Below are 27,769 nucleotides of genomic sequence, written 5' to 3' on the forward strand. Positions count from 1 at the left end.
TCTATAAATGCGTCCCCACTTGCAGCGTGCCCTGGCAAACACTCTGTTCTCTCCTCTATCTGGCTGTTCCGGGCTTCTTCTCGGTGCTGGGAAAACTTTGGCTGGCTGCTCGTCTCCTCGCCACTGCCTTCTGCCCTGCAGAAAACCAGGAGGGCAGGACACTCTGAGGAGGGAGAACAGCCTTCTAAGGGGACGAGGAAAGCCCGAAGGCAGTCTCCAGCAGGCAGAGCGCCCTCCCTCGGAGCGCGGGACGCCGTCACCAAGTTGCGATTGCCCCCTGGGGCTGCTGTGAGCCGAGCTCCGCGCGCGTTCCTGTGGATCTACCCCGCTAGAAAGCGCGAGCCCCGCGGCGGTTCCCGCAACCCACCGGGAGAGACTCTCGGAGTCACCCACTCGCACCCCGCACCGCGCCCCCGCAGCTCCAGTGCCTCTTCCCGGGATCTCCGTCCCTCCCCCACACTCAGGCCGCCGTGGCCGCCGGACCCCTCCCCTCCCCCTCCGGGTTCGGCGCCCCCCTACTCCCCAATCCCGGCCCTCTGGCCCGGGCTCTCCACGACCAGCCTGCGCTCCTGGCGCCCTCATGTCTTCAAGGGACTGCCAGCGCGCTTTGACGTGGTGTGTCGTTCGGATCTCCAGGCAAGACCTCGGCATCATCAGACAGGCCCGCCTCACACTCGCAGCCACCGCGCCCCGAGGAGGTGCAGAGTGAGGCGACCGCCTCGCAGCCACCCGCAGCGCCCGGGCCCGGTGCTGCTCCAGCCCAGAGCGCCGCGCGCGCCGCCGTGCCACCCCTCAGCCAAGGCAGGGGCGGCTGCTCAGACTTAAGTCTTCTTGGGGTCCAGGAGGCCGGTGTGCGAGGTGTCGGCAGCCTTCGCCCTCCTCGCGGCGGCGGCGGCGGCTGGCACGGTGGCCGCCGCCTCCTGCGTGTCCTCGCTGCCGGGCGCGACCCCTGGATTGCGTGCTCTTGCTCCCGACCTTCTGGGCGGGGCCCCGCGCTCCTGCCCGAGGTCCGGATGGGTCTCCTGGATGGGATTCGGGCCACTTGGAGTTAATGTCCAACTGGGGGTCTACGGAGACCGGATCCGAGGTAAGAGGAGAAAACGTGCTGGAGGGGACAGGGCGGGCAGCGGCTGTGTCGTCTGAAGGCAGAAGGGCGCGGCTGGACCCCAAGCGGGAGACCGACTGTAAAGTGGGAAGACTAGTGGGAGCTCAGGAGACAAGTTGAACCGGAGGGAGGCTAACCTTGCGGAGGAGGGTAGGTTGCCTTTTCCGCGTGATCAAAAAAGTACAGGCAGAGCCCCTGGTGCCCTGGAACCCTGAAAAGCCAGAGAGGGTAATCCCCCTGTCCTGCTCGGTAGGGCGCTGCTCTGTACAGTCCTGGAACCAAGCGTGCGAGACTTGGCCATCTACTAACCCACCGCCGCCAGCGGCTTTTCCAGAGTGCAACTGCAGCGTTATCATAGCTCGGAGTGTCACTTACTCTGGAGCTTGTTTGGGTCTGTTCTGAGAGAAAGAAAGCTAAGCCCTAGGAAGAAGGGCTGCAAAGGTGCTGTGAACCTAAAAATAGAGGACTCACCTCCTCTAGGGAGATTTTGCAAAGCGGCATTCCTCCCCCGCTCCGGCCTTTTGCTTCAACATTGTTAATGCCCTAACGCGGTCGAGATTAGGAAAGTAGCTCCTTACAGCGCCTGAGACAGGCCTTAGGATTCTGTCTCGAAGGACTCTTAGGAACCCTCCAGGTCTCCGCCAGGCCTTCGAGGTGATTGTTTCAATTACCTCTTCCCCTTCTCTCCCGCACTCTGTGTCTCTTCCCCCCCCCAAAGACTCCCCCCACGCCCCCACCCACACACTACTTTGTACCACTTCGAGGCAGACTCCTGAATGGAATTGGTTTCCAGCCCCATGCAGGGAAAAGGAACTCATGAATCGGGAGTAGGAAGGCACTTTAACGGGTTCCTCCCCACTTGCAATCTTGCCTGTAGCAGAATCTGCCTGCAGGGCGGATGAGCACGCCACGGGAAGCTTGTCTAACTCAGCCCGGAGTTCGCCAAGTTTGTGTTCTTTGACCGGGATAAACGCTACTCTGCCAGTTCCTTCAGGGAATATGTTAGAGAGCGCTCGACTCAAGCTTCCTCGGTATTTTGAATATGTGTTTAAGCGATTCGGGAGAAGCAGCTAACCCGTAATCGTGCCCCTACTCCCTCCAAGCCTTCAAAGAAGGATTCGCTGTTTCTTTCTTGTCCTGACCATGCCCTCTGTCTCTCTGAACTTTGGTGGGGGAGGTGTCTTTTAAACAAGTGACAAGTGTGTAGTGTCCAGTTAGCCCGCGGCGTCTCTAGCCCACGGCCGCAAGAGCTTCCAGGCCTAGAACTCTGCCTTGGGTCCTCTAATAAACAGATCCACCCCTGGCTTTTTTTTTTTCATGGAAGCATCCCATATTTTGCCCCTTTCTCCATCTTGGGCTGGCCAACTGTAGGGCAGTGGTAAGAGAATGCGTCCTCAGTCAAGGACACTGAGCACAGTGAATACTAGCAACAGATCTTTTAGTAATTTCTGCCCAGACCCTACAGGAAACACCGGAGTTTGTAGTAAACTCTCATCCCACGCCACCAGATCTTGAAAATCCCAAAAAAACGTTCCAGCCTGCCAGCCCCAAAATGTGCAGGGGCACTAGTGGCAGGGAACAGTCACCGCTGCAATGCTTTCTCGGTGATAGAGGATCAGAGTGTCTAAAAGTAGGTTGCCAAGAAACCACCTCAGGTGAAATGAGGAGAGGGGAAATGGGGAAAGAGAATCGAAGAATAGAAACCCGAAATGTGAGGATTCACATAAGGTATCTACAGGTCCCTGGACTCGTTTGGCGATAGACGGTAGAAACATTGGTTCTCCTACTGTTTTGTATTTTAAAATGACAACCCAGACTGCCCGCCGCGGGAAAACAAGGCCCGAGCGGTTTCTAGTGCCCCCTGGTGCCCGGAACTCAGAATCAGTGAGCGGCGATTTGGCAGTCACTACCACGGCTTTCCTGAGCATCCTGGGACCCACCAGGTGCCTAAGTGAGCAGAGCGATCCCTCTGCCCTGCTGGCATGAGTTGACCCCAGATGCAGACTAGAGCCAGCTTTCCAAGTCCGAGAGAGAACGGGGTTCAATTAGCAGAGTCAACCTCGGAGTGAAAGCCTGATACCCCGCACGGGCCGGTGCCTTAAGCTATTTGCACACGCAGCAAAGGCCAGGCGTGGCGGGTCCTGGTCCGGTCAACGCTTTAGGGTAGAAAGCCGTAAAGAGATAAGTAGGGATGCGGGATCGGGCCCAGATGGACTCCTTGAAAGAGCATCCAGGGAAACGCACACCCCATCTTTTACCCAGGGATTGGGGGAAGCAGGTGCCACCAACTCAGAGAGAGCGGGTCTGGTGTCTCTCAAAGAGAGTTCTTGCACCTCTTCGGGATTGGGGATAGGGGGTGCTTTCGGAAAGCCCGATGCTGCCCGCCTAGAATAAGAGAGTCTCATTTGGCGAGTCAGAGAGTGAACGAATGTTCCAGTGTTTTCCTCCTTTGCCAGCGTCGCCACGCTTCTGATCGAGGCTCGCCACGTCCAATTTTAAAAGCCTTCCGTGAGCCAAACTGGAATAAATAAATAAATAAATAAATAGGAAAACCCTCTTAATGCAGAAGGGAAATCTGGTGCCTCCGCCGCTTCCTTCCGAGACCGCGCCTTAACCCCGCGCCTCCCTGCTGCTCCGGACCTCCTGCCATTGCGCACGCACCCGAGAGCTGGCAAAGCTAGCACCCCGGAGGCCGGAGGCCTTGTCTTCCCTCTGCTCCCCGTTCGCGAACAGCCTCTGCATTGCTGCGCACCCGGGCGGGAGCCAGAGGCACCTTTTTTCCCCTCCTCTGGGTGTTCGAGCCAGCCCGCGCAGCCAGAACCCCGGAGCTGTGTGGTTCTGTCGCTTCCCAGTCTCTGAACCCAACAGCTGCTGCGGAGACAACAGACGCCCAAGGGATGGAAAATGAATTCGTCTCTGCAGTGGTGGGAGGTGGCAGCCGAATTAAACGCTTTCCTGGTGGCCTTATCTAGGGGCCTAGACTGGAATTCTGGGTGGAGATTGTGAGGGGGGATGTACCCTGGAAAGGAGAGAGAAGCAAATGCCTGGAGACTAATAGAAAAGGTGCAGGGAGTGATGTGTGTGTGTGTGTGTGTGTGTGTGTGTGTATGTGTGTATACCTGAAAACTGATTTGCTACACCCCCCCCCCATTAAAAATGTCAAGGCCGTTTTATCAAAATGCATAAATTTCCTGATTTGAGAATGTTCTCCATGTAGGAACACTGGGGCTCGTGAGTGACAGTAACACCATACCCCGAAGTGATTCAATCCCTCTTCCCCCATCTCTTTGGATGGGACTTTTCGCCAAGTGAACATAGCCTTCTTTATTAGCTCGCTCACCCCAGACTGCAAGGCCTTCCTTTCTAGAGATGTGAGGACTTAAGAGTCCGAAGGACTCCTTGTTCCGGACTCTTGCTATGGTCCTGGAGTAGCTAGGGGAACCGAAGCTAGGGGAACAGAAGACAGCATCTCTGTGAGAGGAAAGGAATTTAGGACCAAACCCTCACAAAGCTGAAAAACTAAAATGGAGAGCATTTTCGAGTATACCATGGAGGGTTTTTAAATGTCAAGATAAATCCAGTCCCTGCCTACTAGCAATGATAAAACATTTATTGGGCACTTTCTGGACTTGTTCCTGAGTTAATGATCCTAAGAAGTGGAACTGGTATTTTAAGCCAAGCCGATGCTTCCGAAGTTAAGTGACTTAAACCTGGCACTTTTACACAAGCCAAAGTCTGCAAATTCACATGAACTTGTTCTGGTGACAATGTTTTTTCATTTAGCTGGGTTGTTTAAAAGGTAGGCAGAGGGAAGGCAAGTGTCACCAAGCCTGAGCCTACACCCTGCCTAGCTGGAAGAAAGGTCCAGCCTGGGACAGAGGGGTGAGCTTGATTTTAGTCCCAAAGGTAAAAAGCTGCTGGCGGGGGGTGGGGGGGTCTGTCCAGGGCCCGGCAAAGGTAGCCTGATGGGGGCTACCTCTTGCGCCCCCCTCCCCGCGAGAGAATGTGGGTGTCCGAGCGCCAGTAGAAGCAGCGGGCCCGAGAGTTGTAGTATAAGTTTATGTTCATAATCTGACCTCTGGGGGCTGGAGGCTGGAGGACTGAGGAGTGGTCAGCAGTGGACCCGTTGGGAATGCGAGCTGCACCTGAAGCGTACCGGGGATGAAGGAAGATGGGCAAGCAGTAGACCAAGGGCAAGGGCGGGGTGCTTGAGAAAGCGCGGGTCAACATCAGTGGGGGAGGAGTGGCGGTGAGTTGGGAGCGGGGCAGGGAAGTGGCGGAGAGGCTGCCCTGCAGTCAACACCAGGGTCTTGGGCATCCGAGCCTAACTTGCCTTGGTTCTCTTCTCGGCTGCCCGCCCGCGCAGGTGCCGCAGCCGGACGGGACTCTAAGATGAAGTTATGGGATGTCGTGGCTGTCTGCCTGGTGTTGCTCCACACCGCGTCTGCCTTCCCGCTGCCCGCCGGTAAGAGGCTTCTCGAAGCGCCCGCCGAAGACCACTCCCTCGGCCACCGCCGCGTGCCTTTCGCGCTGACCAGTGACTGTAAGAACCGTTCCCTCCCCCGGGGGCATCATCAGCGGACCCCAGAGCACCCCACCGCAGCATGCACCCACGCAGTCACCCGAGGCCAGCCGCGAAGGCTGTGTGCCTCTTCACTCTCTGGCTAAGTGGGAAGGGCTCTAAGGCCCCTAAGGGTACTCAGCTGCATGCCGCTGCCCAAGGGTCCCAGGCGCCTTGCAAGTACATGGGACCCTCTATCCAGTGCAGAGGATGTGGAATAGTGTCTCTTTATCATTCCCATCAACAAATATCCCACTATCACTACCACCAGAGCACACACACATTGTCCTCTTACTTCACTGCCCCTCTATGAATATACAACAGGATCTTTCTTCTAAGGCTATTTTTCTGTGCTTAATCCTAAAACCTCTTGCACTTTCATCCTGAACTGCACTTGCAAGGGGTTTTGTGAAAACCCAACTAGAGAGGAAAACACAGAAGGATCTCCATTTCCAGAGCTAGCATCTGCCTAGTGTCAAATCTGTTCAGAAGAGTTCTGTTGTAGAAAGAATTCAGAGTGACTAGTACAAATTGAGCTGAAAGGGAGATGTGTTCTTAACGCACCCCACCTCAAGATACTAACTCAAAAATAACAACAACAACAAAGAATAGGGTACTCTTAAGACAAGTCTGTGATTTATTGCACAAATGCTAATGCCTTCTAGAAGCAAGCAACTCCAGTTTGATTTGATACAACCTATCTTCCAGTCCTCAGAAGTCCACCTGGGTAAAGTCAGATGGACAGATAAGGAGTTACGGAGAAAATGAAAGTATCTAGGTTAAAGGTAGCAATGGAAGAGCTGATACAATCTCAAAATGCACAACCCCCCCCCCAACCCCTTAGAGTGGTTTGCTTTTGAAGTGTTCTGTGGTCATGACCATCAGGGAAAGCAACCTAGCTTGAGTCAGACCCAGGACATCCAAAGTCCTTGGCCCTGGACTAGAAAACAGGCAGAATGTGTTTTGTGTTTCATTTCAACAACAAAATCGGCTTCTTGTGTAAGTGTTAAAAAAAAAGAGGGGAAAATAGAATTTTTTAAGGAATTTGGGAGTGATTTGTGGTTTAAAAAGGAACATAGTTGATCCCTTGAAATTTAAGCATGTGTCCCCAGACTTTCCATCAATTAAACTCATCTTCAAAGAGCTTCACTTCAGTCACAAGTTTAGGGCTTACAAATATTTCTCTGATTGAAATTCTAAATGCCCTCTCTGCCTTTGTCTTCATTTATCCATTCCAAAAGGACAGGCCAAAGGGACAGGGACAGAGTGGCAGCTAATAATAGTTCTCTAATTCTGATATCAGTGGAGAGAACGCTGACTGTTTGATTGCATTCTGATTAATTCATGGGGGTTTAATTGCTGTATTAGTATCCTGTCTATCTGGGCTTCCCATTAGTTCTTACAAGTTAATGGCTTTAGAACTCAGTGTGAACAGTTTACAACTCCACAAAAAGGGAAGCCTTTCTTCTCCCACATGCCTGTAGCTACCACATTTGCTCCTTGGCATCCATGCTCCTGTCGTAACCATCCTTGGAGAAGAGTCTCATAAAAAGAGAGTGGAGTCCTCTAAGAATGCTAAAGGCTATTGATACTGGCTTGCATGCCAGGAGTCTAATTTAATTGGTTTGAGGTATAGCCTGGGTGTGCAGACTTTTAGATGTTTCCCAGGTACGTCTAGTGTTGCTCCCAAGGTTACCAAAGCTTGATAACACCCTAGCCTAAGGCTTCTGTGGATCAGTCAGCCACTAAGCAAGCAAAATATCATTGAATCCCATTGACTGCATGGACCCCTCTTGGGGGGGGGGGGATTGGGATTGCATTCCCCTTTCTCAAATGATACTAAAGGATCTATGGACAAGATTCTGGCTACAATTGTGTTCAAGACAGCAGAATACATCCAATTCTGCTTTGTCTATGAAAAGACCCAGTAGAACCCAGACAGAGAAATTACCCAAAGAGAAACTGAGCTGTGTTCTAAGCCAATTGACTTCTTTCCAGGTATGTTCAATTAGGCAGCAAGCTGTCAGTGCAGGGAAGGCAAAATAATGACAGTGTGCAGACTTTAAATATTCAACTAGTGTCAGCACACCCCTACCACAGCGCTGACATTTATATCCTCACTGTACACGGTGCAACTGGCTAAGTCTGGTGTCAAAAACCATTAAATCATTGCCTTTCATTTGAAAATAAAAGGTGCTATAAATTTTGGTCCCTTTAGTTTCCTTTGGGTGCTTGGGATTTTGTAATTAAGCAAAAGAACTTCTGTCACAGTGACAGTCGTTGTATACTTCCCATAGAGGCACTGGAACTGTGTCATCCACTGTACACACTCACTCCTTGAAACAGCATCTGTTCGTCTGGGTCCAGAACAAGTTAAGCATCCCAAGTTCTATTCCAACATAGTGCAAGCTAAGCAAATAGAATTAAGAACTGACTTGCTCGTCTTGAGGTTGGCTATAAAATAAATGCCCTGTGACCATTTCTAACTTACTCAGAAACTCGCTTATAGTTTGCCTGTGGAAGCGTCCAAGACTTTGTCTCTAGCACTCTTGTTCATTTGTTTTTCTTCCTGCCTTATCTTCTCCAAAGGAGGATTGGAGATAGTATGAGGGTCTGTCATTCAGAATATTCAGGTACCATCGCATTTTAAAGCTGAAATGAAAGGATTCTGTTTCTGAGAGCTGAAAACATGAAATCCAAAGTGCCAGGTACCCAACATGGCAGCAGATAGGTCTTTAGACTCTGAGGCCAGTGTTTGCCCAAACCACTAAAATATATTTTGTATGGAATAGAAGAATTCTATAGAGGTGGATGCTCTTCAACCAATGACTAAAACTGATTATTCAAGATTCTCAGAACTTTTGAAGATTCATTAATTGTGGTCTTATGCCACATCTTGACTATTACTCTGTCTAACAACTAAAAGCATAAAATACGTGCAATTTTAAATGATTACATTTGGAGTGCATATATTCATTTGTCAAAGAACATGTGCCTGTTCATTCCAGAGACTGACCAGCATGCCACAAATATCTGGTACATGTAACACACAGATGTCTCTGACCTTATAGAACATCCTTCTGTGAATGTACATATTTGGTTCACAAAAATTAAGTATGAAGGAAACCTGGGCAAGTAGCATGGGCTGAACTTGATTAGACACCAACTGGGAAATGACTTATTAAATGTGATGGTAGGACTATGGTCAGTTGGTAGAGTGCTTGCCTAGCACGCAAGAAAGTCAAGTCACTATGTAATTGGGAAAGAGGATCTGGCACTTGGAAAGGGGCTCTGGAAACTAAAATCTGTGAGGATGACTCTTTAGGAGACACTGATCCCTTATTTGAGATCAGAGACCAGCATCTTCTTCCTTAGGCCTAAAAACATCATTGTCCAGGGAAATTGCTTTCAAGGCTCACTTATAATCGGCCATCCAGAGGACATTGCACTGACCCTTAAGCAGCATGCTTAAAGGGGTCAATATTGGCTGACACAAAAGTGAAAAGTTCGTAGTACTTTCCTTTCCTACTGCATGTGTGACCTTGTTTATCCAGTACTCATGCTCTTCGCTTAATGAAGAATTACTATATAATTAATCACTTGAGCTCCAACAGAAAACATTTCATACACCTCCCATATGCCGGGCATGAACAGCATCCAAGAGGCAAAAATCAATCTAGCTGTAAATTATAAGTAGACAGGCAGGCTGGTGGACAGGTGAGTAGACAGATTGTCAGCAGGACAGACAGACACATCCTTGAAGATGTACCACAAGGAACTCACTGGGGCATGGAGAGCAGGCGAGGGGGAAAGTCCAAGGAAGCAGGATCTGAGAGGTGTTTGGAGGAAAGGGAGGGGACAGACTAGAGAGCAGCATGCAGAATGTGTAGCCATACAATCCGAGAGGTGGACATAAAGGGAGACAGAACCATGGGCATGTGGGTGATGAGGGGCTGACCTGAGGGGACTTGGGAAATGACTGTGGAGTGTTCTCTCTAGATCTAGAAAATTGAGTTTGCCAGTTTCCTACGGCAGGCATGTGACAGACAGCAAATGTCCCCTGCTACCCAGCCAACTTGTGCCAAATATTAGCCGGCTACTAGAGAATGAGATTTTTACCACAGGCAATTGTCTTACTCGTAGCTTTGTGCTCTTAATTTTAAAAAGTGTCAAGGCATGAGCACAATCAAATCAACCCACTCACTCTCAAGGGCATGGGAATACAAACTCTGAACCAAAATTAGTGTCCCTTTTGACTATCCAGTGGGTAACCTAGCTGAGAGCAAATTTTTAGCATATTTTTGTTTAAAAAAAAAAATCCTTTCAAACTAATGAAGCCAGATAAGCTAGCTTTTTGATCAAAAAACAGTCTGGCTTCATAATTCAAATGTATGTGCTAATACACACTCCACAGTAGAAATGTCACTTCTGGATCTGAACTATAAGAGGACTCAGTGAATAGGCAGATAGATATAATTCTAGCCCAGCCTTGCCAGCCTGGCCAGGAAGATGTATAGACCTTCCTGCCTCTGTATTCCCGGACTTCTTCATGCAGACCCTTCCTAAGAAGCATCCATAGAAAGGAGGTCATCCATCCACCTCTCAGTAAGCTTTGTCTCTTTGGACCACTTTGCCTCCTTTTACTCCCTTCAAGCCATTTAAGAATGCGCTAAGACAATCACAACATTAAGAACTTTCACATATGCCCTCCAAGAGTAACATGATGTCTTACACAAGCACAATTCAGCTACAAAATCAGGAAATTTGACATCAGTGTAATACACTCACTCAACAGATACTCCAGCTTCATTAGTCCTGATAGTAATCTCCTCTATACTTTTTTTTTTTTAAGCCCAGAATCACAAGGTCCATTTGATTGTCTGCTTCCTTTATTCTTTAATGCCTCCTCTTGCAAATCATGACCCTGGAGTGGTCATGGGGTGGCTTCTTTGTCTATCCTTTCCCTGACCACCTCTCAATTTGAACTTATTTATTTCTATATGATTAGATTTAAGTAATACATTCAAATGAAGTACACCTTACACCGTAAGGGACCAGAAAGGCTAAAGAAGGCAGGGGGATCATCAACAGGACCATTGTAGGCCTAATTGGGAGGCACAGCAGTTGTGGAAGTTGAGGAATAGACAAACTCCCTTTCCCCAGAGCAGCAGAAAGCTTTCTCCTAATACTCCCAGAGAACATGTGCACCCAGATGGAAACAGGAGAAATCCCATTCGTGGCAATCTGTTGAGTCTGTTGTTGTGCAGAATGTTCATTGTCAGGCATCTCTAGGAACATGGAAGAGGCAGCACACACACACACACACACCACACACACCCCAAAATGGTTGGTTCCCTCTGCCTAGAAATCACTGAGCCAGGGCCTGGACAGAGGTTTCTCTTTTATAGAAAATGCTCTAGTGTCTAAACTATGATAAAAAGCCATGCCTGGATTCCCCTGGGCTTTGTTTAAAGATGCCCATTGGTCTTTGTCACCCTTCCTCCAATATAAATATCAATGAAGAATGAAGACACAGTGTGTTAGCTTCACAGAACCATTGTTCTCATTCTCCAAGATCAAACCTTTGCTTCTGTTAATCTTGACCTGAAGGTGGAGTTGACTGTTCCTGTCTTAGGACATTATGGAGAGAAGAGCTTCTAGGGGAACCACAGAATCAGGGTCTGAGTCAGGGCATCCTAACATCATATTCACTCTTGTCCCTACACAAGACTACATCCTGGACACTCACATCTAATGGCAGAAGGAAGGAAGGAAGGGAGGGAGGGAGGGATGAAAGGAGGGAGGAAGGAGAAAGGAAGGAAAGAGGGAAGAGAAATCCAGCACTGAGGTTTTGCAAATGTATTTATCTCTGAATGATGTTTGTGCCTGGCTCTCTGAAGTCTTAAAGGTTTCTGTGAGCTCATTCACAGGCTAGAAACTCCTTCCTCATATCCAACTCGAGCAGTGGCTGTCAACTTCCTAACTCTGTGACCCTTTAATACAGTTCTTCATGTTATGTTGACCCCAACCATAAAATCATTTATTTTGCTACTGTTATGAATGTTAATGTAAATAGCTGTATTTTCCAGTGGTCTCAGGGGACCCCTGTGAAAGGGTTGTTTCACCCCCAAAGGGATCGAGACCCACAAGTTGAGAACTGAACTAGAGGATTCCAGCAAATAAATGCAGATGATCAAGAACTAATTTTTTTCACCGTCTTTACTTTTCTGCCATCTTCTCTTAGTCTCTACTTGTTCTCATCCAAGTGCCTAAGGTCCTCAAAGTTACTCTTACTCACTTCTTGCCCACCCCACCGCCAAGAAGATCCAGTGGTTCAAAATGCTCTTTAGGAGCCGGGCAGTGGTGGTGCACGCCTTTAATCCCAGCACTTGGGAGGCAGAGGAAGATGGATTTCTCAGTTCCAAGCCAGCCTGGTCTACAGAGTAAGTTCCAAGACAGCCAGGGCTACACAGAGAAACCTTGTCTTGAAAAACCAAAAACAAACAAACAAACAAACAAACAAACAAAAATGCTCTTTAGGGTCCTGTGGCCTAATCCCTTGGGATCAGGAAAGTACTTTGCAAAAAGGAGAAAGTAGAGACTTTTTCCCACCAAATTCCTCTGAAGCCCTTCCCTCAGGCCCCAGTGCCACCTGCCACGGATAACTCTACAAAGGATTGGTTTCCCTAGTGGCTTTTTTGCCAAATTAATTTTACTGGGTAATTTCTCCCCATCCCTTGTTAAGTTGTTGGGGTTAAAAAACAAAAAAAAAACAAAAAACAAAAAACAAAAAAAAACAGAGGTCATGGTGTGTGCTCATTAGTGTGAGGTATTTATTGATAGCTGTGGAGTGCTTTTAGCTCACACCAGGTGTTCGTGGATTAGCTAACAAATGGGCACCCTGGTGGGTATTTTCCTGACTTAAAAGCAGAGAGTGGTCATCACTCCACAGGGAACCATGCTATATTCTTGGAAAACCATTATTACAACTATAATAAAAGTATGAGCCACATACTTAGAAATCAGAGCAAATGGAATATAAATAATGAAATGAATATACTGTTCCCTAAGTGCTTTTTTTTTTTTTTTTTTTTTTGGCTACTTGTACTCATGTGCAATTATTATTACATTTTCTTAAGTTGTAGGCTAACAGTTCAAAATTTGTATCACTAATAAGTATGTGCCATGTTGGTCAGAGACTGACATATTAGAACAGGTTGGTACATCCTTTAAGAAGCCCATGGGGTCAACTCTACCTCTACAGATAGAAAGTATTTGACAATGCCTAGACCCAGGGAACTTGCTGGTACAAATACAGGATCCTCCATGTCTCTCTGGGTCTTTTCAGTAAGGGGTGGGATGTGACTTGGTTTAAGAGAAGATTAGCAATGATTATTTTTAATTTCACAGACAGGTTCAGCTGAGCCAGAAGGTAAAGTGAAAAGGCCTTCTAGATCCCAGAACGCCTCCTGTGGGGCTTCGCAGTGTAGGACGATGGGGGCTAATTGTGGTAGCTGAACTGAATGCTGCTCCCTGCATAGGTGGCAGGAAGCCAATGCCTGCTTGCACTTTCTGGCCAAAGCTTAGACTGTCCACATCTTAGGGCTTCAGAGCTAGATAGCCCCATAGGACAGCAAGTTGACCTCAGGATGGCTAAGCCACTTGTCCAAGGTCACACGCTGGTCAGGGACTGACCCAGGCCTGGAATCTCAGGCTCCGTCTTCTCCAGCTCTGCAGCAAGAGCCTGGTCACTGGTGCCAGACTGCGTATGAGAAGCTTCCGGACATGGGGCCTCTCTGTCTGAATCTGCCCCCACTGCTGGCTGCTGGTGTTCCGGTTGTGACTTGGGAATTGGCAGATCTGCCTCAGAGTGATATACAAGAAGAAGATGGGAGAGAGGTGCCCCCCAAAGGCACGGCTTTTTCCTTCTCAGAGACTCATTTCTCTGTTCTGTGGCCCATGGTGACCTAACTTTGAGATCTACTTAATGTACTTGAGTTCGGACTGAATTTTTCCCACGGCAGGTGTATCTCCCTAATCCTTTTCCAAGTCTTAAAACTGGCATGTCTTGCCCTTGTTTCTGTATTAATTGACGTCTGCCACCAGACTTAAAAAGCTGCATGGCAGTAAAATTTTTACTTAGAAACAAAAAGGCAGCCTTCAGGACAAGACCTACACTTATCTTAGAAACAAAACCAGCCATGTTTATGCTCACTAACCACTGGGTCCTAATATGTCTCCTCTTAGCCTTGGCCTCTCGGTCTGTAAGGAAATGTGCAGAGATATTTAATCCCAAACTACCAATCGTATCCACACCAACAGTGGCTACAGAGTGACCACTCTTCAGCCATAGGAAGAGATCTTCATTGTAGCAGAAGCAGCTCTCCTTAAAGGGGCTGCTTCAGGAGATAAGAAAGATGACAAAATGCTTTTCAAAGTCATGCAAACTCTGAATGTGGAAATGAACAACAATGGGATAGAAGCAATCTTAAAGAGGGATATTAGGATAGGCTATTGCTGGCAGCAATATTGTCAGGTTTCACCCTCATTCATTGTGAGACTTGAAGCCACCTCTGCACCTTGATACAATGTTATGTGCTTTAAGAAAGCTATTATTTAAGACATCCCTTAAGACAATATTGTAACATGAAGAGTTTTTAGTGTAATAACAGCTGTGCACTTCTTGTAATAGTCTTTCCAAATAAGTGAAAGAAAATTGCCTTTGTACCTTTCTGAAAGATACAAAATAACATTAGTCTTACTTGAGAAGTTATACTGAGCCCAGGCTGATGTCTGCATAGAAACAAGCATTGTGTGTGTGAACACACAGTAAGTCTATGCATCTGCATGTGTGCAAGAGTGCATTTCTGTTTCTCAGATCATTAGCGGACACAGAGATGTGTTCTTTGCCTGCAGTAGAGGTAGGTTAGGAACTTCAGGTGGAATCCTACTTCCCTGAGGGTTTTCTGTGTCCCCCTGTCTATGGAGGCCTCTCGTGGGTATCTGCACACATTGTCCAGCTTCTGACTCCTCAAGTCAAGCTCCATCAGACTGAGTGGGCATTGCCCCAGGCAAGGACCTCTAGGCACTGATTTCTGGCATATTTCTTAACTGTATGGCTAGCTAGGCCTTGCGAGCTCATAACATTTGTCCTTACTGCCCCAGAACACGAGCTGGAGGCTTTGCAGTGCTGTAGGTAGGCAGGTCCTCCCACACAGTGTGCCCTGGGCCTTCCATAGCAGACTTGACAGGTCTCAGATTGGCCTGGAAAACCTCTTCTTTCATAGAGACACTACAGTGCTAGAGTCAGCCCCTCCCCCTTTCCTGGAACATCCATAGCTGCAGAAACCCTCCGTCAGTCTCTGAGTCCCATCACCAAGTGGGAAGGAGTCACATGCCCATATTTTGCAGACAACCTTCTGTTACCTCCCTCTTAGACACAGGCAGGAGAGAGCTAAAAGTCTGGCTGAGATTGCCAGCCTTGTCAGCATGAAGAGGACACACAATTCCCAATAAAAAAAACATGAACTTTTGGTTAACATACAGCTGACCTACAGTTTTAAAGAAAAATTGACATTTTAGCCATCTTAACCAAGATAACACTTTGAATTTTGTCATTTTTTTTTTTTTTAGCTTAGCAGTTACAAGGAGTGTCCAGAGCTGTCACTATTGTTCTGATAAAAACTCAGTTGGCTTTACAAAATGGTGACTCTCCCAGTCCTCGGTTCTTAAGGTGACATTACTATTTTTCCCAATAATCAAGGGAGGCAAAGGCTTTGCAGTGAGCAGTTTGTTTCCAGAGTCATGCCCCAGTACAAGGTTTCATTTGTTTAAATAACACTGTTTATACAAAGGACACATCAGAGTTAAAATATTTGAAGCAGAATAATGCCAAAATATTTGGTTACACTCTGAAGGATGACTTAAAACAAGTTCAGCTTTCAATCAGACATATTTTTCAAAATATGGCCCCTAAGTGTATCCGGGAAATAAGCAAGTTTTTTGACCTGCCTGCTTTTACTGTTTTATTTATTTACATCGTGGCCTTCTTTTGTGGTTTGCAAGTATTTTACTGTAACGTTAATATTAGTAGGGCTCCTTGTACACCTGATGTTATTCTGTAAACTCTCCATAGGGTAAAAGTGTGCTATGCCATTAGGCTGTAGGATAGGACGTAATATGAACCCAAGCCCCTTTTCCCTCCCTTCAGGTCAGTGAAGCCCTAGAAGATTAAAACAACTGTGGGCCCCTGAATTCAAGATGTTATGTTATTTGCCTAGATAAGGCTAGAAATTCCTGTAGAGTTCTTAAGAACAGGCTGTGAGGTTTGCGCAGCATCCATCGACAGAATCACTTGGCCACTAAAGTCCCCTACCTGCTAAGCATTGTAAAGTGAACTTGTCTCTGACAGTGAAAGTCAGTGACACCAAAAAAACTGAAATTAGGAATTGAGTTCTTTCATGGTTTGAAAATATGATGTTTTGTCCCTGATTCTGACTACTAATTCTTAAGCCCACAATGTTTTCCATGTAAATATATGCTGTTTGTTCATTTTTTTAAGACTATGAAAGAAAAAATACCCTTCAGCTCAAATAGTCAAATAAAGCCTGAACGTGGTGATTAAATAATATTCTATCTCAGTAGCCATGTAGAGAAAAGGTTTCTTATCAACAAGAGGGGTCCTAACTTCTACTCTTCAGTTCAGCACATTGAACCAGTGTGTCCCAAAGCCAGCAAAGCCTTTTTTTTTGTTTTGGTGGTGGTGGTGGTAGTGTTTTGAGACAGGGTTTCACTATGGTTGGTCCAGAACTCACTATGTAGACCAGGCTGGCCTCAACTCACAGAACTCAACCTGCATCTGCCTACAGAGTGGGCTGGGATTAAAGGCATGTGCCTCCATACCTGTCTCACTTCTCTCTGTCTCTCTGTCTCTCTGTCTCTCTTCTCTCTCTCTTTCTTCTCTCTCTCTCTCTTTCTTCTCTCTCTCTCTTTCTTCTCTCTCTGTGTGTACTTTTAAGAAAGATACACCAAAATTCAAAGGAAGGCACAGAGATTCTCCACATGCCTTCTGCTTCCATATTCAGAAGTCTCCTCTTTTATCAACATCAATATCTCTCATGTGAATGGTATTTGCCAACAAATACCCCAAAGACCATAGATTACACTGGAGTTTATCCTCATTGTTGGACATGATGTGGCTTTAAAACAGGTTATTATGGGATAGATTCGGGATGAACAAGAAAGCTTTTAGCCAAGGTTCTACCCTGGTTCTGTGGAAAGGCCAAGGGGAATTTAAAACTAAACTGTCTCATAATGACATATAGCTATGTCCTAAATATCACAATATTTCCCACATGCTAGACCTGGTACTCTTGATTTACTACTGCAACTACTACTACTACTACTACTACTATCATTCAGTGTTTATTCCAGATGCTAACTTAATTCAGCATCCCATGCTATATCTGCTGAACCCAAACTGTGACAAAGCTGTGCAGTACAGGGAAATTTTTAAGAAGATTGAAGGTGTTAGAGCCAAATTATGTCACTGGGATTGGTTCAGATTGTGTCACATGTAAATTCATGAGTTTCTAAAGCCAGAAAACTTAATTTTTTGTAACTTCAATGTTTTATTTTTAACTTCTGTTGAACATTTTGTGGTTTGTCCTCATTTTTGATTAATCTTCAGTTGATTAGTAATCAATCCTAACTTTCCACCTTCCCAGGTTTCTAAGTTAATGATCTACTTAGGAATTTTTAAATTGAGAATGAGACCTCATAGTGTGAGCCCTTTGTTAAACAACACCTTAAAAAAAATAAAGCAATGTTATATTTTATTTAATCCCTTCAATTGTATCTATTTTAGAAGTTTGTGATTTCTGTATAAGCATTTTTTACAAATATAAGAAAAAATATAGTTTTTATAATTAAACACACATTCATTTATTTTCTCCTCACCAATTTATTTGTGAAAAAAATTAAAGCACAATCAGGTCATTTTTTGTTGCTAGAGTTGGAATTCTGTTCATGTGACTATCTTCTTTTAGTTTTATTGGAAGATTACTTTTTTGCTTTTTCTAGGATGTAGTTTCCCTCCAATCAGGTCATTTTTAAAATAAGTCATTTTCCACATTAAAGCAGAATAATTTAAGGATCTATTGTCTTTTTAAGAAAACTCCCTAAGGGACATGCTGCGGAAAAAGTGGTTCTGAGGACATAGGAGCCAGCCTCATGCTTCTGGTCCAGCCTCTGGAAACACGTCCCTTCTGCCTCTTGAGGAAGCCATGGCTGAGAGGCCATTGCCTAGGCTTTGAAGCTGGGGGGAACGGGAGAGAGTGAAAATGTTTCTTCACCTCTCAGGCCTCCACTGGTTCTCCCCATCCCCCAAGATTTGGGTTATTTTAGACTTTAAAATGTTTTAGACTCTAAGCATTTTAAACACTTAAAATTTAGAGCCTTTCATTTCATGAAGACTCAATTTTCCACAGAGGCCATACTATCATCTTGAAAAGTTAATTTTCTTTCCCCCTCTAAACATGACCCCATCCCATTGTCAAGGCCTCAGATTCAGAATCCTGCCCCAGGATTGTTCAGTCAGTTCTCATCTCAGTGGATCTCAAGTTCAAGGTCTGCCTGGGCACAAAGCAAATGTACGTGAGCCTAGACTACAAATCAAGAACCTGTCTCAGGAAACACACACAGTTCCTGTATGTTTTCATTGCCATCCTCCTAGAGACCATAAGGAAGAAATGGCAAACCAAGTTAGACAGTGTGTGTTAGCTTGTAGGGGACCAAAATAGGGGTGGAGGAGTAGGGTATAGGGGAGGGGATAGAGACTTGAGAGGAGTTGCGTTTTCAACAAAGGGGTCAGCAAGGGACAGAGCCAGTCCTAACAAGCATATACTTACAGGAGATGTGGGAGAGGCAGAGAGTGCTGTAAAGCCCAGTGGTCCAGGCAGAAGCAGCCCCACAGAGGCCTGTGTTTGAGCTATACTTCTTAATCTGGGTGATTTAGGCCCTGAGGATATTTGGCTATATCTAGAGGTGCTTGTGTTGTTTTGTTATTAGCATGGAGGGGTGTCATTGTAGTTGGCTTTTCCATTGCTGTGATAAATGCTGAGACTGAAAGCATCCTGGGGTGAAAGTGCTTACTTCATCTTGTACGTTATGTTCCATCACCCAGGGAAGACAAAGCAGGAATGAGAGGTAGACACTGAAGCAGAGACCATTCAGAAACCCTACTTTCTGGTTTGCTTTCAGGATCATCTTCAGCCTCTTTTCTTATATAGCTCAGGCCCACCTATGTCTAGGAATAATTCTACCCACAGAGTGGGCCTTCCTATATCAGTCAGCAAAAAGAAAGGAAGAAAGAAGGGGTGGACAGAGGGAGGGAGCAGGAAGGAAGGAAGAGAAAGAAGAGAAGGGAAAAGAAAGAAGAGAAGAGGAGAAAAGAAAAGAAAGGAAAAAAGAAAAGAAGAGAAGAGAAAGGAAGGAAGAAAGAGAAAAGAGACCCACAAATAAGTCCACAGGCCAGTCTGGTGGAGACAATTCTTCTAATTGAGGTCCCTTTTCTCCAAGTGTGTCACATTGGCCATTAAGATTAGCCATCACATGTGGTACTACTGGCATAGCCTGGACAGAGGCAAGAAACTCAGTTTGGTGTCCTTTGTACAAGACAGCTTCCTAAAGCAAGGAATGAGTCACCCCACATGGCAGTGACACATCAATAAGGGAGAAAGCAGAGAAATGGATGAGGTCAGAGATAACCAAGGTTGGGACGTGGCAGAAGCTAGGACAGGTACAATCTTTCTGCCAGTCTAGGCTTTGGCTCTTATGTAAGGGGGCTGACAAGCTACAGAGCATTCTGGGCCCATAGAGGAAGTGATCTGAGTTTATGAGTTTACCATTGAGCAGAAAATTGAATCAAGAGAGGCGAGGGGAGTGAGAAGATACTCAGCTGGTAGTGTGTGCCGTGGAAGCATGAGTATTTGACTTCAATCCCCAGTACCCATATAAACCCCAGGACAAGCTACACACTTGCAATCCTGGTGCTAGGAAGTGGGAGATGGGAGGATCCTGTGTCTTTCTGGCCAGACAGCATAGCCCAGTTAGTGAGTTCCGGTGTGTCCCAAAAATAAGATGAAGAGCAGCTAAGGAAGACATATGTATTGACTTCTGGACCTCATGTATACCCTATACTTGCTCACATGTGTACACAAACATGTACACACATCTCACAAGCAAAGGTGGAGGTAGGTAAGGGAGATGGTTTGGGGACCAGGTTAGGTTTTTAGGCAAGAGATAAAGAAGGACTTACATTAATTCTGAAGGAGTTTATCACTTAGAGCAACTAAACATCCAATGCTAATTTTCACACCCCAAGAAACAGTGAGCCCTTGATTCCAATTCCCAGTCTTTATCGAGTATCACACTGAAGGTGTATGTTTATGTAAAATCTAGTAGCTGAGCTAGGCAGGTAAGCTAGCAACACACACACACACACACACACAGAGAGGGGGGGGCTCAGATTCTTGCTGCATTTCAACAACTAAATAGTTTATGATAGTATAATTTAAGGTAGAGTAGATACATTGTAATTTTCCTGAGCTTGCCAAAAACCAACCAACCAACCAACCAACCAACCAACCAACCACTAACACTTTCTAACAATCCTTTTGAAGTTTATTTTTCTAAGGTACATGTAACCCAAAACTACTGAATTGCACAGGATGACCATAAAAGCTTAATACCTGATTTCAAAAAGGAGTAGAAGGAGGTTAGGTTTCCCTTCCTCTAGGTGTGTATTAAATCATCTCAATGGCTGTTTTCCCCTTAGTCATACAAGGCAAATGCTGGAATACTCACAATTTCAGGTGATTGTAAATCTGTCTTCCCCAGAGGTCTCAAACATCCTGGTTCATCTTTCCTCTGTGGGGTCTTCCTGGAGCTCTCATCTCTGGAACTGTTTGTAACCACACAGTGGGAGCCCCAGCATAGACTGGCTTCACCCCTGGACCCAGGACTGCATCTTTCCCCACCAACCTCTCTTTTATATTTAAATCATTCTATCCTTTTATTAGAACCACGCTATTTGCCATTCATGTCAGTGAAATATAAAAATACTCTACTTTTCTGTTTGGGGGATGGGTTTTAAAATAGAATTTAATTTTAGAGATCTTTGTATGTGCTGTTTGAATCTGGTCCTGCTTAGCCAGGTAGAGTCAGGGTAAACTTACAGCATGGTAGCAAAGCCAGGAGATATCACATCTCCTCAGCCTCCAAGAGCTGGCTTCTCAGTTTGCTAATGATACCCACATACACGAGAATCCTGCAGCAAACTCAATAAAATGGAAGTACCTTCATTGCTCCCCAAACCAGGGCACCAAGGTGTCTAGACAGGGAGGTGTGACTTTACTGCAGTCCACTTAAATGTCACTGCATTTCAGGAAGCATTTGAGAGTATTTCCAAGTAAAACTTGTATTCAAGGCTATAGAACAAGACCTTAGAAGTCAGCCTGGTTAGTCATGTGGCAGATGTTGTTCACATGAACAACGCACTCTTAGAGACTGGTTTCCCACAGGGAACTGTGTCTTCATTACCACATGTCTCCTTTCTTTTGACACCATATTTTGCAAAGTGTTAGAGGGTACATTGTAGCCTTTGCTTCTAGGGGCCCACTGTGAACACTTAGCATCAATGGATGATCATTTTGCCATGGGTCAGATTCTAGTGGGTTCCCATGACTTAGAAGACTGCCCAAAATGATCATTGTTGTCTCACTTGACATTTCTGTTTTGTTGGACAGCCAATATGTCTGAAGATTATCCTGACCAGTTTGATGATGTCATGGATTTTATTCAAGCCACCATTAAAAGACTGAAAAGGTCACCAGATAAACAAGTGGCGGCGCTTCCTCGAAGAGAGAGGAATCGGCAGTCTGCAGCTGCCAGCCCAGAGAATTCCAGAGGGAAAGGTCGCAGAGGCCAGAGGGGCAAAAATCGGGGGTGTGTCTTAACTTCGATACACTTAAATGTCACTGACTTGGGTTTAGGCTATGAAACCAAGGAGGAACTGATCTTTCGATATTGCAGCGGTTCCTGTGAAGCGGCAGAGACAATGTATGACAAAATACTTAAAAACCTGTCTCGAAGTAGAAGGCTAACAAGTGACAAAGTAGGCCAGGCATGTTGCAGGCCCGTCGCCTTCGACGACGACCTGTCATTTTTAGATGACAACCTGGTTTACCATATTCTAAGAAAGCATTCCGCTAAACGGTGTGGATGTATCTGACCCCGGCTCCAGAGACTGCTGTGTATTGCATTCCTGCTACAGTGCGAAGAAAGGGACCAAGGTTCCCAGGAAATGTTTGCCCAGAGCGGAAGATAAGGACCAAGATGGCAGAGGCAGAGGCGGAAGAAGAGGAAAAGAAGGGGGAAGGCAGCCATCGTGGGAGCCTGGTAGGAGAAGGCCCAGCTACAGAAAACTGGATAGGAGTGAGAACAGCCCGTCTGAGCACTCCAGCATGGCAGCTGATGTCACCAGAAGCTCAGGGCTGGTGTCCTTGCTGTTGCCAGCGTTTATCTGATACAGTCCACGGTCACCGATGGCGGTCCGAGTCGCAGATGCACGCAAAGAACCAAGCCAGTATATCTCCTGTGGTTCACTTTCACGTGTCTGAAGACGCCAGGGAAATGTGGCGATTCCAGGGTCACCTCTTGTCACTACATTTTACCACTGAAAGTAAGAAAGATGTATTTTCCTGTCACTTGATGGATTACACCCTGGAAAGAAAAAGTGGGGAACAAAAGCGGAGACGGAAAAAAAAGATGACAACCTTTGAATCTGAAAACCGGGGCCTGAGGTTTACTACATCCAGCATTTTGGGGGATGTTTGGTGGTTGATTTTAGATACAGAGTGTGGGGGATGGAGAAGTTGGCTAGGAATCCAAAAGGCTGTCCTCGTACTTAGAAACAAACCTGGAGGCATTTCCTTCATACCCTCAGAAACAGAAAGCAAGTTGTGGTTTTCGGCAGCATTCTCTTAGGAGATCTAGTAGTGAAGGCCCCCAGCTGCCCTGGCCAGGGAGACCCCGGGGCTTGGTTTACAGAGACGGATGTTACATACACAGCTCCGTTTATGCATGGTCACCAGTGACCAGAGAAGCTACTCGATGCAATGCATCTGTTTCAAATACAGAGATATAGAGAAGATATTTATTGAGATTTAAGTTATTGTTATTTATTACCATTCACTAATGAATTTCTCTTTTCTTCCCTTATTTATTAAAGTCTCTTTTCAAAGGTGCCAAAGTATATGTGCTCACAAAATACAAAGGTGACAGAAGGAAATATTAACATTGAGAACAAGGGTCCATTCTCTTCAGAGTATTAAGAGGGTTTTTGCTAGGCAAAGCTCACTTTACCTTTATAAGACAGTCCTTCACTAACTGCCACAGATTTCAGCATTTTTCCCCCTCTTTCTGTGGACAGGATCTCCTGTAGCCTAGGCTGACCTTGAACTTACTGCCTGGTCAAGGATGACCTTGGCCTTCTGATCCTCTGGCTTCCTGTGGTCTTGGCATGGCAGACATCAATCACACGGTATCATCACACTAAGAATGGAATTCAGGGCTTCATCCATGCCAGGCAACTGTAGGTACCAACTGGGTTACACCCCAGCCCCAGCTTTCTATCTGTTAAAGGGAGAGGTCAGGAGGGGCATCTCAGTCCCACCCCCTCCCTCACCCGGAGTACCAGTGGGACTGCTACCTGCTTGCATCTCCTCTTCTATCCACCCGAGCAGCAAAGTCCCAGCTCCGTCCATTGAGTGAGGTCTTCTTCCCCTTCCATCCTGGGCGATATCAGAACCACACATTCAGAAGGCTGAACTCCTCTTGGAAGCCCTGAACTTATTGTCACTTAAAGTGAAATGAACGCCCCTGCCAGGTAGCCAAGGTTTAGCCCTGCCGGGTGGTACCTCTTCCTCCATTCTTGCCCATGTGCCTCCTCCCTAAGGTCACATTGGCAGGAGAACGTGGGGAATCATGCAGGGAGAAGCCGTCTGCCTTTGCCCTTTGTCAAAGCTCAGTTGTCACCTGGGCTCAACATTTGCTACCCCCTCAAACCCCATGGATTCTAAGGAGAAAGATGGACAGGAAGAGACATCTAATTGGCCATAGGACATACAAGAGGCCCTCCTCTTTGTTTGGAGGGAAGAAGCAGAGGGTGGGAATGGCACCTCTCACTGCACTCCATAGTGTACCTGTCTGGCAGCTGACAAACAGGTCATGCCTTGAGTCCTATGTTAGAGCTTGTTATACATTTCATAAATGGGATTTTTTATGTAGAAGTTAATGTATCACTACCTTTGTGGCTGCTATCTCCCCAGAGTAGGACAGATAGATCTACAATAATAAATGACCAATTAATTGGCCTCTCTCAAATAATCACATCAAATTTCCAAAGTAACCAAGAGGTAAAAGTTACTAGACATCCCCTCCCCCTCCACGGCCCTAAAGACCCAAGTTAAGCATGGTTCCACACCCTCTGCGAGACTGGGAAGTGGGATCTGTATGCGCTGCTCTTTCACCTTCTCCTGCTCAAAATGGTGACAACCTCAGCTGCGCAGCACAATTCAGATGTAGTTCCAGACCCTCTGTTCACTTCAGAGATTCCTGACAGATGTGGTAGCTGATATCCCCAGGTCCAGACAGAGCCTCCAGCCCTCGGGGGAAGCCCTCGAGAGCTCAGCATCACCCACACATCCCAAGCAGGTTCTAATGAGAGCAAGCTGCTCTGCCCAGTCCACAGAAGGGTAAAGTTTGCGAATGTTCTTCTTTACTGTTGAGATCAGCATCTGCCACAGTAAGGAGCACACTTCTTTGGAAGTTCTGACCTCTCTGATGTCTCGGTCGTTTGTGTTATACAACCAAAGTTCTCTACAGACTTTATTTTTGTACAATATCATTTTGTAACTTTTTACAAATAAAAGCTCATTTCTATTGCTTTCTGTGCTTTTGTATTTATTTTCTCAAGAGCCAGTGGAGTTTTCCTGGGCAGGGCAGTCATCAAGTATTGATTGAGAGCTGTGCTCTTCACCACCACACAGTGCCATGGTTGGTCAACGACCATATTCCCCAACTTCTCATGACCAATCACTACTTGGATGGGAAAAGGCTCGGAAGGTTGTTCTTTACTTATGTATTCAACAAACATTTATGATGTACCTACACTGTGCCAGGCACCATTCAGAGCACTGTAGATCCCAAAGTGGCAATAAATAAATAAATAAACAAACAAATAAAAGTCTTTGGCCTTGGGGAACTAAGATTTTGTTTGGAAAAAGACATGGTATTTGATATGGCAATGACCCTTGTGGTGGCTATTATCAAGACTGCAAGCAGGGTACTGTGATCAAAAATAACAGTAGAGCCTACTTTACAGGTGACCTTGGAACTGAATATAAAAAACAGTGTCAAACAATTAGAGGCACAGCACCTTATGCAAGACCCTGAGGTAGCCAAGAGCCTAGATAGAGTCCCTGATTGGCACCACCTGGATGACATCTTTCCAGATGCCTCTACATTGCAATGTAGCAGATTTTCTAGAACTGTGCAAGCAGCTGTAGTTTACTGTGTTCTGGTAGGAATAGACTAGAGAGGTCATGTGACCATCCTGGATTGAGTGAGAGGAGCAGACAACACACACAGACACACAGACACACACATACACACACACTATTTGGGCATAGTGGTTTCTGGCTCACCAAGAAAAACAAAACAACCAGTGGCCAACTTTGGAAATGTCATTCAACCAAGAAGAGTGGGTGTGTTGAAAACTGGGAAATCCTTAAAAACAAAAAAGGAAACTCTCACAATACCTACCCCCAGGCTTGGGCTGCCTCAGCCTAACAGCTGGTTCTCTTCCAGGTGTGTGCCCTCGGACAGAAGCTGCTCAATGACACCAGGCTCTTCACTCTCGTGTGACCATCTTAGGAGGGTTTTTCCTGGGTTAAGCAAGAAATCTGGGGTGGGTGCCAAGTGAAGTAGGCTTAAAATCACTTTTAAAAGAATAAGTCCACTCTCTGCAGACTGTGGTGGCATGTACCTTTAATCTCATCACTTTCTGAACCTGAGACTCAAAATCAAAAAGAGTTCTGTGTGAGTTACAACTGAGTCACTTTGGAAACTGAATCCTGCAAGGACAGGGAACCTGAGACATTGCTGCCACCACCACCACCACATAGCCCACCCTTGCAAATAGCAGAGAGGGATTCAGGTCTCAGCTATGGGCCTCTGACTTTTTTCCACTGGGTGATGACACATTGAATCCTGAGTGTCTTGTTGCGACACGTTAGCAGGATTGCCACTGTCCTCCCATGCAATAGTTAACTCATCTTCAGCCTGAGCCACACGACATCCTGAATGAAATTAAAACCAAATGCTGCCAAGTCATCCCTGCAAATAAGTAAGAGTTGGGGAATCAAGGGAAAACACACACTTAGTCACACATAACTGCTCATCCCTTGCCACATCCCTAGGCCATGACAGGTGATTGTAATGGAGATGGGACTGTGGACAGGGGGTGGGGGCCAGCCAGTGACACTCCCGAGGGGGAGGTACATAGAGACATAAGTATGTAGACAGTGCCTTGACAGGAGCAACAGGTTAGCCTAAGAGCAGAGTGAAAAACACTACAGAATAAGGTCATCATATAAAATACAGGCAGACTGTCCTGCTAAAGTTAAATTCAGATAAACACACATAATTTCTTAGTATAAGCATGTCTCCTACAATCTCTGAGATGTGTGATACGTAAAACATACTCATATTAAAAAACATGGGTTATTTACCTGAAGTTCAAATTTAATTAGGTGTCCTATAGTTTAATTTGCTGAACCTGGCAAGAGAAAGTAGCATTGTAGCTGGAACTAGGGTGTAAGTAGGGCTGGGCGAAGAGGGAGGCAGAGGCTGGGCTGGGCTGGAAGACAGACATTTCAGGCAGAAAGGATAGTGTCATCCAAAATGACAGAAAAGCAGTGTGCACATTCACGTGACAGTAGGGAGGAGGTGGACTCAGGATAGACTGCCACTGGTAGAGCTGACGCACTGACCAGGGAACACAACTCTTTTTGGAAACCCAGGAAATATTTTGATTCAAGGACATATTGCAAGATCTATTTTATTTTTGACATAGTAATAAATATGTATGATCATGAATCCAACCTGTATTGAATTAATAACTATAACAAGACAGGAAAATAAGTTTTCTTTAACATGGAAAAGAAGCTCATGAAGGTGCAAGTGCCTGGAGCCCACGAAAGTCCTGCTGAAACCTGAGTGGAGCACAAGCAACATTCATTCCTATCCCAGCTTCCATTCCTTTGGGTTTCCCCTCCTTGTTATCTGCAAAACCAATCTCATCTGTGGCACAGCTTCCTCCCATCCTACCGTATGGACTGTCTTCTCAAGATATTTGCATGTGTTCCCTACCTAGAGAAATGCAGAGCTAAGGACAGGTTATTAATATCCAGAGTTCATTAATGAGTTTGTTTGTTTGTTTGTTTGTTTGTTTGTTTTGAGAAAAAAACAGAATAAATGTTCTAAAACATACTAGCCACTAAAGGAACAGAAAGTAGGAGGCAGATCAGAGGGAAAATGAACCATGTACATGGACAGTGAGGGAGGTTGAGAGAGGAGATATGCCCCCACCCTAGGACATTGGATCATCATAGAGTTGTATAATGCTAGAAAGGGGGCAAGTTTCTGAATGCGCAGAATAAGTTCCCTAAACTTGGGAAATTTCTTAAGTGTGTAAGAAATTTTAACCCAGTCCTTGCTCCATTCCTGACTCTCCTTTACTCAATTCACTGTTGGGCATCTATCACCTGCAAGGGGAAGATACAGTCACGTGAAGACAAAACCCTCCAGGGCCTGCCAGATTAAAGGAAGAAGTATAATGAAAACACTAGAAGGCACACAGAAGTATGAGGTTATGAGCCAGGTGATCCTGGTGGGGTGGAGAAAACAGTCAGGGATGGCATCCTAGAGGTGATTGCCTAGACAACTACTAAAAAGATATATAGAAATGTTCCAGACCAGAG

General features: G+C 46.0%; 2 protein-coding genes across 2 annotated transcripts; both read left to right on the forward strand.

The window, feature by feature from the left end:
* Window positions 1–33: 33 nt before the first annotated feature.
* Gdnf (glial cell derived neurotrophic factor) lies at window positions 34–24,671 on the forward strand. Its single transcript, XM_031360317.1, has 3 exons — window positions 34–1,087; window positions 5,472–5,648; window positions 21,473–24,671. The coding sequence occupies exons 1-3, from the start codon at window positions 1,027–1,029 to the stop codon at window positions 21,955–21,957; spliced, it is 723 nt and encodes a 240-aa protein (XP_031216177.1). The 5' UTR covers window positions 34–1,026; the 3' UTR covers window positions 21,958–24,671.
* On the forward strand, window positions 22,055–24,672 carry LOC116083532. Its single transcript, XM_031360318.1, has one exon. The coding sequence runs from the start codon at window positions 22,062–22,064 to the stop codon at window positions 22,710–22,712; it is 651 nt and encodes a 216-aa protein (XP_031216178.1). The 5' UTR covers window positions 22,055–22,061; the 3' UTR covers window positions 22,713–24,672.
* Window positions 24,673–27,769: the final 3,097 nt, after the last annotated feature.

Source organism: Mastomys coucha, unplaced genomic scaffold, assembly GCF_008632895.1.
Source record: "Mastomys coucha isolate ucsf_1 unplaced genomic scaffold, UCSF_Mcou_1 pScaffold8, whole genome shotgun sequence".
Lineage (NCBI taxonomy): Eukaryota > Metazoa > Chordata > Mammalia > Rodentia > Muridae > Mastomys > Mastomys coucha.